A 19340-nucleotide genomic window follows, 5' to 3' on the forward strand; every position below is an offset into this window, starting at 1 on the left:
TATATATTGGCTTACATTATATTGGCCTACATGGAAGAAAAAAAATATATATGACCCCTTTTAGAGTAATGTGTTTTTTTTTTTTTGTCTACCTTTTTTGCTCCTAATTTTGGACCAAAATTGACCACAAAATGTATATTGTGTATTTGTAATTTTCAGCCTAATGGAAAGCCAGCAGACCCAAACAGAACCCATCCATATGGAGATGAAGGTAAAAAACTTTACTAGCATCACTTAGTATTAAAGGAATATCCCGGGTTCAATACAAGTTAAGATTAACTATTTCTGGCATGATGTTGATTACCACAAAAATGTATTTCGACTTGTCCCTCCTTTTCTTTGTCAGTGTCACAGTGAGGCACATACATTGGAAGTGAATGGGGTAAATCCGTAATTGTTAAAATACTGTTTCAAAAGTATAGCCACAAGACATAATCAATATGCATGTTTACATGATTTTAGTGTGATAAAATTGCTTACTAACCTTTTCTCAGTAAAGTTATAGCCAATTTTACAACTTGCTAAGACATCATAACGTCGTAAACCCTAAAATGATCGCAAAAGCGACTATTTAAATCATCTCAAATAATACACAAGTTTTAACAAAATAATTAATGTAAGTGCTTTTATAAATTTTAAGCTTCACATTTCTGCCTTTAAACCCTCCAAAAATTGGCCCCATTCACTTCCATTGTAAATGCTTCACTGTAACCTCGATTTTTGCTTTTTTTTTTTTTTTTTTAAGGAGGGATGAGTCAAATATAAAATATAAAATATCTAAGCAGATAAAATATCTATTATTTGAAGGTTGTTTATTTGGTCTTTCATTTCAACATAATTACCCTGCATTATCCACAGCTGGTGTAGAGAATCCAGCATTTATACCAGACACCTATCCTCCCATGCATAACCCACCCTGGCAAACAGGGACAGGGACCAACATGACTGTGGCACCCTCCCAGAGGGCCCAAGGACGAATGCCCTGGACACCCAACAACCTTAGACAACTAGCACCACTGAGATTGAGTACCCACTCTACAGATTCCTTCATGATAGCCGATGCTTCTCTTGATCAGGAGGCGCCTGAAAAGAAGCCTGGAGCAGACCATACCAGGAATCAAACCAGATTGTAATATATTCCCACCCACCAATATTAATTTACCAAGCATCTGATTAGGTTATTCGATTAACACAGAGACTATACACTTCATTTTAGGCTGTTTCATTTTGTCATGAGCCCATAGATTATGGAACGATTTCCCTTACAAAAAGGTGCGTGGTACAGAGATGGTATAAAATAGAACTACCATGGTACTTTAATATATACCATGTTACAGAAATTCCTGTAACATTGTATTTACATGGTACCTCCAAGGCACTACCACAGTACATGTCCATGCACAATGGTACTTTATTTTTTTTTTAAGCACTGGATTTGAATTATAGTATTCATGACAAGATTTTTATGGGTAAATGATGCATATTTGTGTTTTTTTTTTTTTTTTTTTTTAAATCAACATCAAGATTTTAGGTTAAAATGTATTTGAATGTAAAAGGGAAACTGTGTATTTTAAGTGCTGTGACTGGTCACCATTTCCTGTTTTAAAAAAAATGTTAACCTTTTTGGCTTCACTAGTTGAATTTATAAAAGTAGAAAAATTCCAAATTCATAAAACTGCAAGAATAATAACTACAAAACTAGCAAAAAATGTATAAGCATAATAATAACAGTAATTAAAAAAAAAAAAAATCTGTTTAAAATAGTTTTAGACTATTTAGACTAACACAGCAATGACAAAAACAGGTGACCTTATGCTTCTGTGTTTTTGTTCACTAAATGTTTTTCCCTAAAATAATTGAAAGGGAAGAGAATAAAATACAGATGTAAGATGAAACAATTATAGTACTTATGTTAGTGGTTATGGAATTTTACTGAACAGGCAGCATTTTTCTTTTTGAAAGTCCACCTAGTGGTGAATGCTGTAATGGCACTTTACCATAATGACAGAATGCTGGAAAATTCTTACATACAGCTAAAAAAAAAATAAAATAAAAACAAAGCAGTGCATTCAGGGAAGCATAAAACTGTTAGATATTTTTTGTCTTTACTGAGTGCCAAATCAGAACTGTCTATTAGTTTTTAGTCTATAAATGTTTGACCTTGGACAAGTTGGTCAATAACATACAATTTTAAGTCAGCATGTTGTATGTGCTTATTTATTATTATCGTTTGGCGCTTATTTATAGTATGTCTATGTATTCTGAATTTCTGTTATCTCTTGATTTGTTTTTTGAGATTTACTCAAAACTATAAGTGTTTTATTAGCACAATGAAGGACATTAAAATGTAAGTAATTTAAATAATAGTTTAAAGTATAAACTTCATGCTTTATCAGAACTTGAAGTCTTAAGCTTTGTTCAAAAATCAGTTAATAGTCAGATTTTTTTTTTATTTGTTTTATTCTGATTTTGTGAGGAGTTTGAGTTATTAATGTTTAAATGTTCTTTGTGCTGCAAATAAAAACTGTGTAGTACGGATTTACTGTATGCAGTGTTATTTCTCTGTCAGACAGTTATTTTAATGGGGGACATTCACAAACATAAAAAAAGGAAATACTAATTATCAGTTAATATTTTATTCATTATATGACAGATATCAGAAAAGATTCATGGCAGAAGGAAAATTCATCAATGTATAGTAAAAAAGGACTTAGAAATTGATCTGTTTCTGAAGAAATACTGATCGCTTCTGAAGACATGGATTTAACCACTGGAGTCATATGGATTACTTTTATGTTGCCTTTTGGAGCTTCCATTGTATGGACCAACAGTGCTGAGATATTCTTCTAAAAATCTTCATTTGTGTTCTGCAGAAGAAAGAAAGTCATACACATTGGATGGCATGAGGATGAGCAAATTATGAGAGAATTTTCATTTTTGGGTGAACTATCCCTTTAAAGTCTGCATACAAGAAGTTGAAAAGTCTTTGTGATTTAAAACGTGCCCTGATGTCTTCACACACGTGCTTATCAATGTAAATATAAAAACTATACATGAATAGTTAGCCTTATTTATGCTTGCATACAAATTTCTCTTATAAGTCAAACCCTCTGAACTGACCTCTTAAAACCGGTGTATATCCCACCCATTTAAGATCAAGTATGTAATTTCTGTGTTGGTAGGATCACCAAACAAAATGTCAAAAATAATGATTGCATGCTGTTGTTCAGACAAACAGACAGTCCCACCCCAAACTCACACCAGTCAATGTTTTTATTTATTTATTTTTTTAACGTTTAGCCACTTAAAAAAAAAAAAAAAAAAAAAAGTAAATCATTACGCAGAGCAATTGTATATAAAAAAAAATCACAAAGCAAGATTTGAACAAACATACAAAGCACCCATAAACCCTTTAAATAGTACAATTTATTTCTCATAACCCCTGACTTAGATTTACACACACCAAAGCATGACATAAAGGCACACATAACCAACACATCAAAGCTGCAGTATTTTATTTACTCAAATTTATTGCGCCTATAAGAGTATACTGGGCTATTGTGTCCAATGGCCAATCTTTATACATTTAAACAATAAAACATTTGTTAGTCAAATGTTAACATTCGTGCTAAACAGTTAAATGTCAATAGGGTTCTATGGGGAAGCTGGGTTTTTTAACTGCAGTGCACACTGTTTTGCCATTTCCACTTATTTTTCAGTTCAGTATGCAGTACAGCTGTCATCTCAGGATCTACGATTAAGACTTTCACCGACACACATGGGTACATACTGTCCAGATCTCTTCCTTTACTCACATCACATTTAGACCGAACAAAAGAAAGTAATAGTTTAACGTGAAATGCGTGGAAAAAATGTGTATACTGTTATATATTTGTTGCACACTAAAGCCACCCGAAGTAAACAATATGATATCACATCTTTATGAAAAACTGTTTTTGTTTGCAAATTGATTCAAATAATTGAACTTTAATAATGAGCGCAATGACAAGAGAATGTCTTAAAGGAATAGTTCACCCAAAAATACAAATGTAGTCATTTACTCACCCTTGTTCCAAAACTGTATGACTTTCTTTCTGGAGATCTTTTTATATCATGTCCAAGCTGCTCTTTTCCATACAATGAAAGTGGATGTGGACCACCCATTCACTTTTTATTATATGGAAAAGAGCAGCTTGGACATTCTGCTAGCTATCTCCTTTTATGTTTCACACAAGAAAGTAAATCATAAAATAAAGCATACTTAACCATTTGTAACTCAAATACTGTTAAAGGAAAAGTTTACCCAAAAATTCAAATTAAATGATGAAAGAATTTTCATTTTTGGGTGAACTATCCTGTTAAGTGCTATGCTGCATTTGAGCAGAAAGGGAACTGACAGTGTAATTCACATTTTGATCTAGAGAGACTGGAGTATTATTTAGAGGTAATTTTTGGCCTAAAAGAAACAGTCTAATTCAATGTAACAATGCAGTGGTACAGTTTGTTAATGTTGGAAAACTTTTAAACAGAAGCAGCAAGAGTAATCAACAAAGACGTGACAGAGTAACAGTCCAGTGACGTAAGATGTCAGCCCATTTTTTGTGTGACAGTTTAAAGGCTGACTAGTGGTTTCATCACTGCTCTTATTACACTGCCCTGATTGCACCACTGCTCTCTCCTGGACCACAAAGACTGAGAGAGCATTGATGAAAAGACTGCAGGTGACTTAGGGAGGGATACTCTTTGAAAACAAGTGTAGATTTAAAGGAATACTAAAAGTACAAATCTTTGTCTCACCAAGGATTTTCAGCACTTTAGGACAGGCAGCCACAAAGACCACATTGGGACACTTATTAATGGACTTTTGTCACATTTCTTTTAGCAAAGAACAACAGTAGTGCACACAATCTGGAGTTGATAATGATACTATAAAGCATCTTTATCACTTCTTCGCAATGCCAAGTTCTACATACCTATGCCTGTTGAGGGCAGTTTTTCTGGTGTGTTGTGTTAACCCTTTCATCCAAGGAATAAGTGCAGATGCAAACCAGTTCGAGGACCCTCATCATCGAATGAAACCAAATCTCACCGGAGTTCCGATAGTCACATTCGAATGGCATCATGTGCAGACCCCATACCTGGTTATGGTGTGGGTATTTGTGGCTTGCCTGGCAAAACTATCAGGTAGGCAGCTTGACCTACAGAGTGAAAATGGTGACATTTACAATGTTAACATTAATGCATTAGGTATCAACTAACAATGAACAATATTTTTTTACAAGTTAATTTATAAATATTCCATTGTTCACTGTCTGTTCATAATGCTTGATTATGCAACTAAATGTTAACATGCACAACTGTCAATCTTCATAACGTATTAGTGCATGTAGAAACTAATGTTAACGTATAAAGCAGTTACTGTAAGTGTGACTATGAAAATGGACTGAGAGTTACCCTGCAAAGAAAAGTTTGTATGAAAACAAAATATATAGTTAAAAACATCAGCGTTATTCCTTATGAATTAATTAAACAATTTGTTCTTAAGCTGATGTCATACTTTAATGAGAGGTAGAATTTCCATTCAGTTCTGAGAAAGCAAGGTGATCCCTTGATGAATACCTCATACTAGGAAATGCAGAAACAATACGGTGTAACCTGACAATTGCAAATTGAGTACAAAAGCAATCCTGCAGAAGCTCAAGGATTTACATAAAATAATATTTATTTTTATATTTCACATTGCAACTTTTTTAAAAGGCTGGCAACTAATGTCATTTCTAATGTTCACCTTTTCTCAATATTCTCATATATTAGATAGAGGGATGATGCTTGAGGAGAAAACAGAAATAATAAATAATATAAATCCTAATGAATAAATATCAATAGTAAATAAGAAACAAAAAGTGCTTTTAACAGCTTCTTGAATGTTATGTCATAAAAAAATTCAAATAAATTAGTATTATTTTTTTTTTGTTTAAATTAGCTTTCATCCTTTGAGAGAAAATTCAGCTATTTTATTTTTATTTATTTACATTACAAACCTACTTTTTCAAACTCGTCTTTAGCAGTTGGCGCAATTTGAATAATTTTGCGGCATATTATCTAATACTCTTAACAAAAGTGTACTTGATTTCACATTGTCAAAGCATTTGGCAGATAGGAGCTAAATACTTGGGTGTGGCTTATAATGACTAATACACATACATATCTTGTGAATGTAATATTCAAAGTTCACAAACTTTGTGCATACTGTATGAACCCCTGTATAATCAAATTTCAACCCTAGGTAGTGCCAGTGCTTTAATAATAATAATAAAAAAAGAAAAATCAACTGTGAAACAATGTTATCCAGATCAATTTGACATGCCTTTTCTTTAGTACTAATGTAAAATATTAACTGGACAAATTAACAACAATTTTTACAATCACTACCAATGTAACACGCTTCTTTTCATTTAAACCTTTTGCCATTGGACAGTAGCTGTAAATGCAACACTCACAAAATCTATTCTACCAGATTTGGCAGTGGTTGTTGTTTATTTATATACTCATATAATACTTACATCATTCTTATTTAACATACTTTCTCCTATCTGTGCAGGCCTCATTAATTCTAATCACGTAATGCCATTTTATTACCATGGTTGTTGATGATTGTTAAAAACAAGATAATGTTATGATGAGGCAGCAGACCATTAACATACTTCCTACTAACCACATCCACATTTTTCAATTTCAAAGTATTTCATTAGCATGATTGTTTTAAATACAACACTGCCAAAGCATCAAACACATTGTAAAAGTAGTGACAGAAAAAAATAAAATATTAATAAATACAGAAAATATGGTTTCATGGATTAAAGGGATAGTTCAAGCAAAAATGAAAATTCTGTCATTATTTACTCACTCTCATGTTGTTCCAAACCCGCATGACTTTCTTCTAAGTAATGAAAGTGATTGGTGACTGAAATGAACATTCTGCCTAACATCTTCTTTTAAATGGAACAAAGAAAGTCATACATGTTTGGATCAACATGAAGCTGAGTAAATGACAGAATTTTCAATTTTGGGGAAAACTATCCCTTTAAAACATGGCGCCATATTTTAACAGTATACTGAATTTGTATAAATTTTTCTAAAATAAATAAATACATAAATAACAATTGCCATGCATTCACTCCCTGGCTTTCTCTCTCACCCTGTTTTCCTCTTACCAGTGATTGAAATAAACCACCATGTCACCAGGGTGATCCCAGAGAGTGGGATGCTCATCATCCTAGGATTTATCTTGGGAGGCATTGTCTGGGGCGCAGACAATGTGCAGACTTTCAAATTGCTTCCTCCCACTTTCTTCTACTACTTGTTGCCTCAGATCATTTTGGATGCAGGTTACTTCATGCCAAACAAGCTATTTTTCAGCAACCTGGGAGCCATTCTTGTTTATGCCATCATCGGAACTTGCTGGAATGCAGCTGCCGTTGGCCTCTCACTTTGGGGCTGCTATGAGGCCGGAGCAATGGGTAAATCCGATACCATCATTTTCTGCATTCTCACTCTTCTGTTAATGTGCATGTATTAAAATGTACATTGTGCGTCTTTTACATGTACAGAGCACGCCTACAGACAAATAGCCAAGTCCCTCTTGAAGCAAAACAAAAACTTTTTTTTATAGTTTTATAAATTTATAGAACCCAAAGTTGTAAAAAAAATTCCCTGTGGAATATAAAAGAGTGAATGGTGGCATAGTCTTGTCAGCATTGCTACAGTAGCAATTATACATTCAACACTCCTTATCAACTATATACTATATGATAACTGATTGATACGAACTGATTGGCGGTATGTTTTAATTGTGGATTGATTTTGTGTGTGTTGGATTGGCAAATGACAAAATCTCCTCACCATTAGCTCCAGATAAAGAGAGAACATTAAGCTCTACTAACCTCTGCAGAATTATGCTCTTGATGTCTTTCTTAAGAGTCTGCTTCCCATCCTGAATGTGATAGTGTTCTGCTATCAACAACAGATCCTGCTTCCTACACAGATCGATCTGTTCCAGAGGGACTACTAATAAAGCTTTGTAAATTGAACAGAGCCATCACTGTTGACCACAATCCACACTATAACACTGCCTTACATAGACATGCTACTAACACAACCCTAGACCAACAAAATGTCAATTACCACTGACACACACAAAATAATCCTTCCAGTACATGGGTCTTCAAAATATAGATAGTTATATATTTATTTGAATATTCCGGACGAGCCCCCATAAATGTTACGAAGATTGGCAGCTCAGAGAACCAATAACGGCAACCTAATCAGAGAGTGTGAAAGAGAGGGAAACGGAGAGGGGGAAAAAAACAAGCATGCATACCCATACATTTATTCATTTGGCAGACGCTTTTATCCAAAGCGACTTATAAAAGAGGAATACATTATAAGTGAATCATACATACATAGGGACGTAACACTGAAACTGAATTAATTTGATAATTTCTGTGACCATTAGGTAACCTGGACATTGGCCTTCTGCAATTCCTGTTGTTTGGCAGTCTAATCGCTGCAGTGGACCCAGTGGCGGTGATTGCCGTTTTTGAGGAAGTGCATGTAAATGAGGTGCTGTTTATCCTGGTTTTTGGAGAGTCACTGCTCAATGACGGAGTCACAGTGGTGAGCAATAGAGATTAATTTCCTCGAAAGCTCTGAGTGACAATTTGTTGTGGTCAAGCACCTTTAGCACATTTTCTCTCCACTTATGTAATCTTCCTTTGTCTCTCTTATAGGTGCTTTACAATGTGTTTGATGCCTTCGTTTCTCTAGGAGGTCCAATGATTGATGCTGCAGAGATTTTCAAGGGCATTTGTATGGGCCCTTTATGCCTCTCTTATTATACAAAGGGGTTCAAAAGTCTTAAGTCCACAAGTGAAAAATGTATCTTTTTGCATTTTTCTAATTTAATAAAACTATTTTCACTGAAAATTATATTATTACCATAAAGATTTGAGGGAAAAGTTGAAGTAAACTTGAATTTCAGAATTTCTTGGTATGTGATTTATCACACACACTCGAGCTGGAATGGACTCCACAAGTTTGTGCAAAATCTGATAAACATCTTGTGTGCTTCAACAGAAGCAAGGAAAACTGAGCTTTTGCACAAAGGAGTTAACATTGAGCTTGTTTACATATCAATACACTGATAACTCCCAAAAATCAGCTTATTTAAAACATGAGAGACATGCGCACAATACATGTGTGCGTACATTGGACAAACTGGTAAGAATGCCGGAAAAGATGTTTACATGAAACGTGAAATTGGGGTAATGGGCAAAAATCTACCAATGTCGATCCGTTTATTGTTCAGCCGTTTATGACCTTGCACCTATCAAGAAAAGTCATTTAATGCATTTACATGGCCACATGTTGTTGGCTTATTAAGCATAATTGGTGTAAGAACATGCATGTAAATGAGCACACTGTCAATTTCACAAATATGCTTAGAAATAGTATGGAATTGTAACTATTTATTGGTTATTTTACGTCCTAATGTCTTTTTGTTTTTCAAAATCCTAAAACTTTAAAGGTTTAAATTAGATTTAGAATCGGAGATTTTCAATGTGGACTCAAATCTTTTGATTCCCACTGTATCTTAATGAATACATAAATGATGACAGATATAAACTCATTTTATCAACTCAAGAACATTCTCTAGAAGTTTTCAGATATTCAACTTTTTGTTCTATTTTGTTTTTCTCCTTCACTTTTGTGTTCTCCTAGCTTCATTTTTTGTGGTGGCATTTGGAGGCTCATTTCTTGGCGTTGTGTTTGCCATACTGCTGTCCCTGCTGACCAGATACACCAAGAACATTCAAATCATTGAAGCTGGCTTTGTCTTTGTGTTGGGCTACCTGGCTTACCTGACAGCAGACATGCTCTCCCTCTCTGCAATACTATCGTAAGAGTCTCTTAAACAATGCAACACTTTCTAATATACAGTGGTGCCACAAGGAATTTGGACACTGTAGACACATTTATAAATGAATGAATGTCTTTGCTTAATATAAAAAAATATCAAACCAAGGGACATTTATTTTAAAAAGATATAGAGCAAGCACACTTATCAAGCAAAATACTTTATATTTAAATAATAATAATAATAATAATAATAATAATAATAATATATATATATATAAATACATATATATATATATATATATATATATATATATATATATATATATATATATATATATATATATATATATATATATATATATATATATATATATATATATATATATATATACATACACACACACACACACACACACACACACTGGCAGCCAAAAGTTTGGAATAATGTACAGATTTTGCTCTTATGGAAAGAAATTGGTAATTTTATTCAGCAAAGTAACATTCAACTGATCACAATGTATAGTCAGGACATTAATAACGTGAAAAATTACTATTACAATTTGAAAAAAAAAAAAAAAACATTTCAGAACTTCTCAAACTACTTCAAACAACTCGCATCAAAAAATCCTTATCCCTTTAAGACCAGCAAGTTAAAAGTAAATGCAAAATGGAAAAGTGAAGTTCAAAACATGTAGTGTAATTTATTTGTAGATGCCACTTTGTTTGATATTTCATTATTTAATGAAATAAAACTTATACATTCTTACGTGTCCAAAAATGTCCAAATATTTTGCGGCCACTACTATATATAAAAAGGATATATAGTAGGATATACACAGGGGATAAATAGTTAGGATATACACAGGTGATAGGCAACTTTGATGGTGATGAAAGTCTAAATTTTTTCTCCTTTCTACCAAGGGGTCGGACTACAAACTTGCACTCTCACATTGTTCACCCCTTACTCAATTATCTCATTATTGTTGGTAATCTATGCACAATTAATGCAATGTGCTTTTAAAGATTTTTCTTTTTTTTTGTTTTACTAGTAAATCTAATATTAATATATATATATATTACACATACATGTGTATGCATACAAATTTATGTTCAATTGACAAACAATACTACATTTTATCAAGAACATAAATGTCTCATTTGTATTGTCTGCACATTCCCAACATGGATCCCATTTTCAACCCCACCTCAGCAAACAGTTTAAGGGTGCTTATTTAAAAAAAATCCAAATATTATCACAGAAATCCAAATATTATCATTAATAACAATACTGAATACAAGAACATAACATTTCAGTGCATAAATACAAAACATTTCCGCACCACACCATGCACGGAGCGATCAGATTCAATGTGAAACACCTTCTTACTGTTCAGTGTTCACAAGACTTTTCAACAATCTGACAGGCCATCGCAATCGCGCATTTCTTGGAAGTTTCTCTCTCTGATAACATCTTTTTCAGTTATCGCAAGCCTGAGCAAAACAGCATAAGATGCCTTTACTGATTTGGTAAAAAGTTTTGCTCCCATGACTTTTACTATGGTTGTGAAATTAAACGATTAATTGATAACTGTTTAATGCGTAAAAAATTTTTTATGCAGTATCCGTTTTTTTTTTTTTTTCATTCCTGAAACTTCACTAATGTTTTTCCCCACTTGCTGTGGCTAAAACTGCCATATCTAAATTTACAGGAGGTACACGCTCAACTTGACTGCACATCTCAGCACAAAAACTGATCGTGCGGAGCAGTGTACACTTATTCATTACCTGCGACGCATGTCCCAGGCATTATAAACACGGGAGCGAATTTACTGTACGGAGAATGGATACTTTACCTGCAAGTGGTAAAATATATTTTACCTTTTAAATCTGTGATGTGAACAGCTCTGGCATCACCTGTGTATCTCTCTCATACTTCTCTTTGTGAGCAGTGATGTAATGGTGATACAAATATTAAATAAATCATGACAGATTTAATCTCCAAACACACCAAACACATGGGTTTTCCCATGAACTCTGTAAAACTCTTTCCCATTTTGACTGGAAAATGGGGTTTTCGTAGTTAATTTTTCTTGTTTTATTACTCATTTTGGTGAAACTTTTACTGTTTAGAACAGGCGACCTCTGCTGGTCGATAGCAATAATAGCATCCTAGCCTAGCATTTAATTTAGCTAATAGACAACAATGGTTTTCTGTGTCACAGAATCACCTTCTGTGGTATATGCTGCCAGAAATATGTGAACATCAACATGGATGAGAAATCAGTTACAACAGTTCGTCATGCCATGAAAGTGCTCGCAAACGGCTCAGAAACCATGATCTTCGTATTCCTGGGCATAACAGCAATCGATAAAGACATATGGGTTTGGAACACTGGCTTCATCCTCCTCACCCTCCTCTTTGTCTTTATTTACAGGATCATAGGTGAGATAAAGATCACGCATAAGCAAAGTTGTGCCATGCAGAGCTTGCCGTCAAAATTGCCTTTAAAAACTTGCACGTCTTCATCTATTCATTGTGTTTTCACAACAATATTCTTGTGGAATATGTTGCAGGTGTTTTCTTCCTTACCTGGATCTTAAACAAGTTTAGACTGGTTCCCATTGATGTCATTGACCAGGTTGTGATGAGCTACGGTGGCCTGCGAGGAGCAGTTGCATATGGATTGGCAGCCATGCTAGATGAGAACAAGATAAAAGAGAAGAATCTCATGATTAGTACCACACTCATTGTGGTGTATTTCACTGTCATTCTTCAGGTACAAACCCCTTCCTCAGTCACTCTTATCGTAATATTGAAACACAAACATAGTTGGATTATACTGTATGTCCAACCTAACTTGTAGTTTCAATGTGCATTTTTTTAGGGAATCACGATGAAGCCATTGGTTCAGTGGCTTAAGGTCAAAAGGGCAGCTCATTTTGACTTGAAACTTGTTGAAAAAGTGAACAATAGGGTAACTGTCCTTCATGACACAATAACACTCTAGCTATAACACTTGGATCTCTACACACTCTTTACAACGAGTCACCAGAGATTTTTTACAAACTAATGGCTTAATAAATAAGGTTTATATATATATATATATATATATATATATATATATATATATATATATATATATATAATTTTTTTTTACCATGTTTGATGGTGTCTTTATAGGCATTTGACCACATACTTGCAGCAGTGGAGGACATTTGTGGACGCATAGGAGACAACTGGTGGACCAGAAAGTGTGCATTCCTCTGTTTTTGTGCATACACTAAATTATTTTATAGAAATATAATATGAATATATAATAATACACAGCCTATCTTTTCATTGGTCTCTCTATCAGCTGGAACAGATTTGAAGAAAAGTATATTAGCTGGTTATTGATGAAACCTAAGGCCAGAAAAAACAAAGACTATCTCTTTAGTATCTTTCACAAACTCAATCTCGATGATGCCATGAATTATGTCTCTGAGGTGAGTGCATGGGTTAGCTTCTATCAACATTATATTGCAATTTATTATTTTTGGTTGTCTTAAATTGCATTTAAATTGCCTGTATCAAACTGCAAGGTTATCCTTTAACAAAAGTTTAAATTAGTACCAGATACAAACATAAATAGTGATTACATAGCAAATTTAGAGCGTTTCCAATCCAGGTATGCACTACTGTAGTCTTTTAGATCTAAATTCAGTGTAGGCTTATTCTTTCAAGAATGTAGCCTTTTTTTTTTTTCTTTTTACAAATCAATTTATTTATAATCATATTTATTTCTGCTTAAAAAAAGGTTTATAAATTCAATTTACAAATCCACATTCTATAATGTTGCTTGAGTACTGACAATGTAGATGATGACAAATGTACTTGTCTTTTTTTATGTAGGGTGAACGCCAAGGTTCTCTGGCATTCGTTCGTAGTGATGAATCGGCCAACGTAGATTTCAAAAAGCAGTCTGGCTCGAAATATCAGCATTTGATGCCTGATATAATGGTCGATATGTCCAATTACGAGTTTGGGACTGAAAATATTTCAGTAACCTCCATTGTGTAAGTGCACTGAATACAGTATGTCTAAAACAAAGTTCACCACAGTTGCTTACTCTTCAGAATTTGTTTGGGAGAATAATCATTGTAAACTTGAAACTTACTTATTGTAAATAACGTTTTGCTTGAATATACTCTATACCTGACTGAAAGTGCTGTAAGCGATTTCAGCAGGTTTACTTGCTTCAGCTATGCTCTCTCCAAAGTCCCGCCCTCCAAACACATGTCAGCCAACCCGAAGTCAGCAATACAGAACGCGCAAAATTATAAATGAGGGGAGAGCTTTTCTGCTATGCTGCAAAAACGCGGGCCGGCCACTTATTTATTTGTTTACAGCAGGACTGTTGCTGAGACAGGCGTGATTTCTCAGTACACATGTTTCAGTGATATCTATCAGGTAGTCGGGACATTTTATTTGTAGTATTCTAATACCACATATTTAAGAGCCAGCTGTTGTTTACCTTATGCGCCAGAGAAACTAGCGCGCAGCCATCTTGAAAATGTTGTATCGGAACTTCCGTTCTAGTGGTTCTAAATAGATATCTATGGTGTTGATGTCCAAGTGTAAATGGCTAGCGAAGTGGATTTATGGGTTATAGGGTTGTCATAAACTATCATGAGTATTTTAAAGTGTTCAGATGATGTCATAACAACTTGAAGCAGAGCAGGGAGTTTTTAAAACAAGAGTATTTTATTCATAAATACACAAGATCCTACCTTTAAGCTGTGGACGTGCTGATGTGCCTCTTTGCTCATTAAACTCCAAGAGATAACACAAAGTCATTAAAAATATCGCATAAGACACCTCTGACCATCTTCTCATGTTATTCACCCATTGCGTTATAGTAGTTAAAGAAAGCAGATTTTTTGAGCGTTAAACCGGGGAAGGGGTGCAACTACATAATTAATACATACACACGTTGAAAGTGTTTGTTTTTATTTTATATTCCGTTTACAACAATTTTATCATATTTAAGCCTCTAAAAAATTTAGGGTGACTAATTTTAAAAAGTACAATTGTAATTTTCTTTAATGTTGAACTTGCATGTGTAATAATATGAGCTGTCACTGTTGGAAATTTCATATCAACTACACATTTTGACACAGATTATTAACAAGTTGAAACCTAAAAATTAAGCAGAATTACACATATAACAATTAAATGCTTGTATTATGAAAAAGTGCGGTGCCTCATAACTGTCTAAATGTGATCTGCCAGGTCCAATTGACCTCTTTGGGTGTAAGAAAAAAACGAACATTTAGAGTGACAGAAAAAACACTTCACTTGTATTTTCACGTAGTAAAGGGGTGTTGTAGACTCACACCGTCAACTCTTGGTAGAAAAAAAACTTTCTGTGCTCCCACACTTAATCCATTTTTAACGACTCTTAGTAGCATTAATACAGACAGGAAGTTTGATGACAAAATTCGGAAGAGCGGAGCGTGGAAAAGGGAGTGAATAACTAATAGCCTTAGTTAATAATAATAATTAATAAAGGAATAGTTCACCTAAAAATGAAAATTCTCTCATAATTTACTCACCCTCATGCCATCCCAGATGTGTATAACTTTCTTTCTTCTGCAGAACACAAACAACGATTTTTAGAAGAATATCTCAGCTCTGTAGGTCCATTCAATGAAAGTGAATGGTGATCAGGCCTTTGAAGCCCAAAAAAGGAAATAAAGTCAGCATAAACATTATCCGTCAGACTCCAGTGGTTTAATCAATATCTTCTGAAGCGATCCAGTTGGTTTTGGGTGAGAACAGACCACAATGTAATGTGATTGTGATTTCAAGCTCGATTACACTTCCTAAAGCGCCATCTAGTGCTGTCAAGCACAAGGAAGTGTAATCGAGCTTGAAATCATGTTTGTGCCTAGAGACTGTTGTCAAGAAGTACAATGAAAAAGGAGTTATACTGTATTTTGGTCTGTTCTGACACAAAACCAACTGGATTGCTTCAGAAGACATTGATTAAACCACTGGAGTCATATGGATTACATTTATGCTGACTTTATCTCCTTTTTGGAGCTTCAGAGGCCTGATCACTACCTGCATTGTATGGACTTACAGAGCTGAGATTTTTCTCCTAAAAATATTCATTTGTGTTCAGCAGAAGAAAAAAAGTCATACACATCTCTTAGATGGCATGAGTAAATGATGAGAGAATTTTTATTTTTGGGTGAAATATCCTTTTAAGTCTTGTTAAAAGTACTCGAAATGACCAGAAGCAGAGGAAACACTTTTTATTTTTTGAGACACTATTGAAATATGACATTTAAACTAGATGCCTCCTATCAATTTAATATCAGACTAGCGTAGAGTTTTTCTTAAAGTTAGCAGTTATTAATAATAAAAAGGGAGAAATAATTGCTGTCTAGACAGAGATCTTGCTATAGTTACATATAGGACAAAGAATCTAATTTATGAATAGGTTTGGATGAACTGACAGTGCTATGATTGCACTGCCCAGAAAGTTGACATTAGATAAATAAATCTCAATATGTTGAAATGTGGCAGTAATTAAGATTTTTGGTCTCTTGCAAATTAGAAAAGACAGTGTCCCATCAGTATCCCTGGACATCCATGGGCAAGACCTTAAAAAATTGGTTGATGACTTCAATGCCCATCATCTTCTACAGCAGCACTTATACAGGAGCAGAAAGCATGTATGAATTGGCCTGCACACACACATACACATGTACATACTATATTTCTCAATTGATCCACAAACACGTTTCCCTTGATTACATGTGCACATAATACAGTTCCACCCGATCAATCAATTTTCCTCCATTTTCCCTGCAGCACCGTCACAAATACAGTCGCTGTCAATTTGGCATCAACCAAAGTGAGGATGAAGTGCAGGAGATCTTCCAGAGGACCATGAGGGGCCGCCTTGAGTCATTCAAATCTGCTAAAATGGGTGTCAACCGTGCCAAAAAAATCAAGCACAGCAAGGAGCAAACACATAAGGTATTAGATATTTATGATCTTCCCTTTACCCTGAACCAATCAACTGTAATGTTACATTTATCTATTTATCCATATTTTCAGATGTCTAATGGACTCCCAGATGGTAGAGACTATCCAAATGGAGATGAAGGTATCTATCTGTCTGTCTGTCCGTCCATCCTTCCTTCCTTACATCCATTCATCCATCTGTCCATCCATCCATCCATGCATGCATCCATCCATCCATCCATCCACAGTTGTCTGTCTATTCATAATTCTCTTCGACTAAGCATCATTCTCAATTTTGTGTTTTTAGTTGACTGTGCTGTTGGTAGTGAGAGTAGTGTCACGAATGGTCATTTCACAAGTGACACATATATAGTGGGAGGTAAGCAAAGTGGTCTGAAACATCTTTTTGTACATAAAGAGCAATTCTATCCAATAGCACAAACACTAACATTTGTATATGTGTAAGTTTAAGGTATGTGTGTGCTTCCCCCATTGAAGCAGGCATAGAGAATCCAGCATACATGCCAGATATGGGCACTCCCACACAAAGCCCACCCTGGCTAATGGAGCCCGAGACAGACATGGCTGTTGCACCTTCCCAAAGGGCACAGGGACGCTTGCCAATGACGCCCAACAGGCTACGGCGTCTTGCACCGATGAGGATCAGCAACAGTTCTATAGACTCTTTCCTTATGGCTGATGCGTCTTTAACTCTGAATGTGCATGAGGAACAGCCTCAAAGAGACAATGCAGAAATGTAACTACACATCCTCCAGTTCATTAACATTAACCTGAAATTAACTGATAAGTACCCTGCTTGTGTACTGGTATCCCACTTGGCTGCTTAACTATCTTAATTAGCAAGACTAGACCAGCCTTCGCTGGAAAATAACAATAAACTACTGTATATGGCCAGAAGTATGTGGGCAGTGGGCACCCAAACATTACACCAACATGTGCTTGTTGAGCATTTAATTTCAAAACCATGGGCATTAATCTTCTGGAAAGACTTTACAATAGATGCTGTAACATGGCTGCAGGTATTTGCTCTCATTCAGACTCAAACATCAGTTTGGTAAGCCACTGATGTTAGCCAATGGGGCCTGGCATGCAGTCAGCATTCTAAATCTTCCCTAAAGTGTTCAACGGGGTTAAGGTCTGGGCTTTGTGCATGCCAATTAAGTTCTTCCACCCAGCCAAAATCATTAATTAGAAGGGGGTGTCCACTTACTTTTGCCCATGTAGTTCACAGGGAATGGCACATCAGATCCCTTAATTTAATTTAAGCATTATTTGAATGGCACAACATACCAAAGTATATATGTTGCTGACTATGTGCACATATTTATGATTACAGGTGACGAGTCCATGAATTGATACTTCAGGATGATAATGCTGCATGACAGAAAGCACATATCAAGCTGGTTCCAAAGACATAACAATGCCTGTAGAGTCCCCAGATTTTAGTCCATTACAAAATATAAAAAATGAGATGGAACTGGAGATTTGCTGTGTGAATCCCACAGAATCTGCAAGACACCAGTGAACTGACAAGACCAAAATCCCAATAGAATGTTTCCGGCAACTTTTTGAATCCATTTAAACCATTCTAAAAGTAACGAAAGGTACTTAACAGTACTAACTGAGTGTATTTAAAAAAAGAAAATCAGGTACTATGCAAGTGATGCACCTTCCTTTTCAAAGTGTGCTGTGAATTGTTTAAAATATTTTTGAGCATGGAATGATCAGTCAAAAATGTGCAGTATATTTTAAATCTGTTGTATCCTGGTATTCAAATCATGTTTTTGATCTCTGTCCATATGGAGGTGGTTTCTCTAAATATTATGGCATCATGTATTTTCCATCATGGGATTAATAAATGATAAATCAATTTTCTACTTATATAATCTGTCAAGTTTTACCATATTCACTACACTTTTCAGCATCTGTACTTTGATGTACAAAAGGATGTTAATCTGAATCATTCCTTGTTAACAAATTATACTACACTCACTGAACACTTTATTAGGAACACCTGTACACCTCTTACTTATTCATGCGATTATCTAATCAGCCAATCGTGTGGCAGCAGTACAATGAATTAAATCATGCAGATACGGGTCAGGAGCTTCAGTTAATGTTCACATCAACCATCAGAATGGTGCGTTAAAAAACGCGATCTCAGTGATTTTAACCGTGGCATGATGTTTGATGGCAGATGGGCTGTTTTGAGTATTTCTGCTGATCTCCAGGAATTTTCATGCACAACAGAAACAGTTCTGCGGATGGAAATGCCTTGTTGATGAGAGGTCAACGGAGAATGGCCAAACTGGTTTGTGGTTACAGAAATGCTACAGTAACTCAGAGAACCACTGTACAATTGTAGAGAGTAGAATAACATCTC

The 19340-nt window shown here is 34.9% G+C and overlaps 2 protein-coding genes across 2 annotated transcripts in view; both read left to right on the top strand.

The window, feature by feature from the left end:
* Positions 1-2331, top strand: part of LOC127425080 (sodium/hydrogen exchanger 3-like) — a 28784-nt gene extending 26453 nt beyond the window's left edge. Inside the window, exons 14-15 of the mRNA XM_051670718.1 lie at positions 160-211; positions 859-2331. Coding sequence (XP_051526678.1) covers positions 160-211; positions 859-1133 — 327 coding nt within the window. The 3' untranslated portion in view covers positions 1134-2331. The remainder of the gene's footprint in view (positions 1-159; positions 212-858) is intronic.
* A 2423-nt stretch (positions 2332-4754) lies between these two features.
* On the top strand, positions 4755-18827 carry slc9a3.1 (solute carrier family 9 member A3, tandem duplicate 1). Its single transcript, XM_051670707.1, has 17 exons — positions 4755-5184; positions 7218-7520; positions 8516-8676; positions 8790-8868; positions 9781-9958; positions 12141-12361; positions 12493-12695; positions 12804-12893; positions 13100-13170; positions 13275-13404; positions 13811-13974; positions 16524-16641; positions 16781-16948; positions 17030-17078; positions 17244-17315; positions 17435-17693; positions 18294-18827. Exons 1-17 carry the CDS (start codon positions 4956-4958, stop codon positions 18295-18297), a joined length of 2499 nt encoding a protein of 832 aa, XP_051526667.1. The 5' UTR covers positions 4755-4955; the 3' UTR covers positions 18298-18827.
* The last annotated feature ends 513 nt before the right edge of the window (positions 18828-19340 follow it).

The sequence above is a fragment of the Myxocyprinus asiaticus genome, chromosome 34, assembly GCF_019703515.2.
Source record: "Myxocyprinus asiaticus isolate MX2 ecotype Aquarium Trade chromosome 34, UBuf_Myxa_2, whole genome shotgun sequence".
In the NCBI taxonomy this organism is placed as follows: Eukaryota; Metazoa; Chordata; class Actinopteri; order Cypriniformes; family Catostomidae; genus Myxocyprinus; species Myxocyprinus asiaticus.

What these genes read in the sequence shown, in the direction of transcription:
- slc9a3.1 (XM_051670707.1), top strand. Translation starts at nt 4,956, where the DNA reads ATGCCAAGTTCTACATACCTATGCCTGTTGAGGGCAGTTTTTCTGGTG. An exon ending in TTGAAAAAGTGAACAATAGG is followed by an intron (nt 12,894 to 13,099) that starts GTAACTGTCCTT and finishes GTGTCTTTATAG; the next exon opens with GCATTTGACCACATACTTGC. An exon ending in CCATGAATTATGTCTCTGAG is followed by an intron (nt 13,405 to 13,810) that starts GTGAGTGCATGG and finishes TTTTTTATGTAG; the next exon opens with GGTGAACGCCAAGGTTCTCT.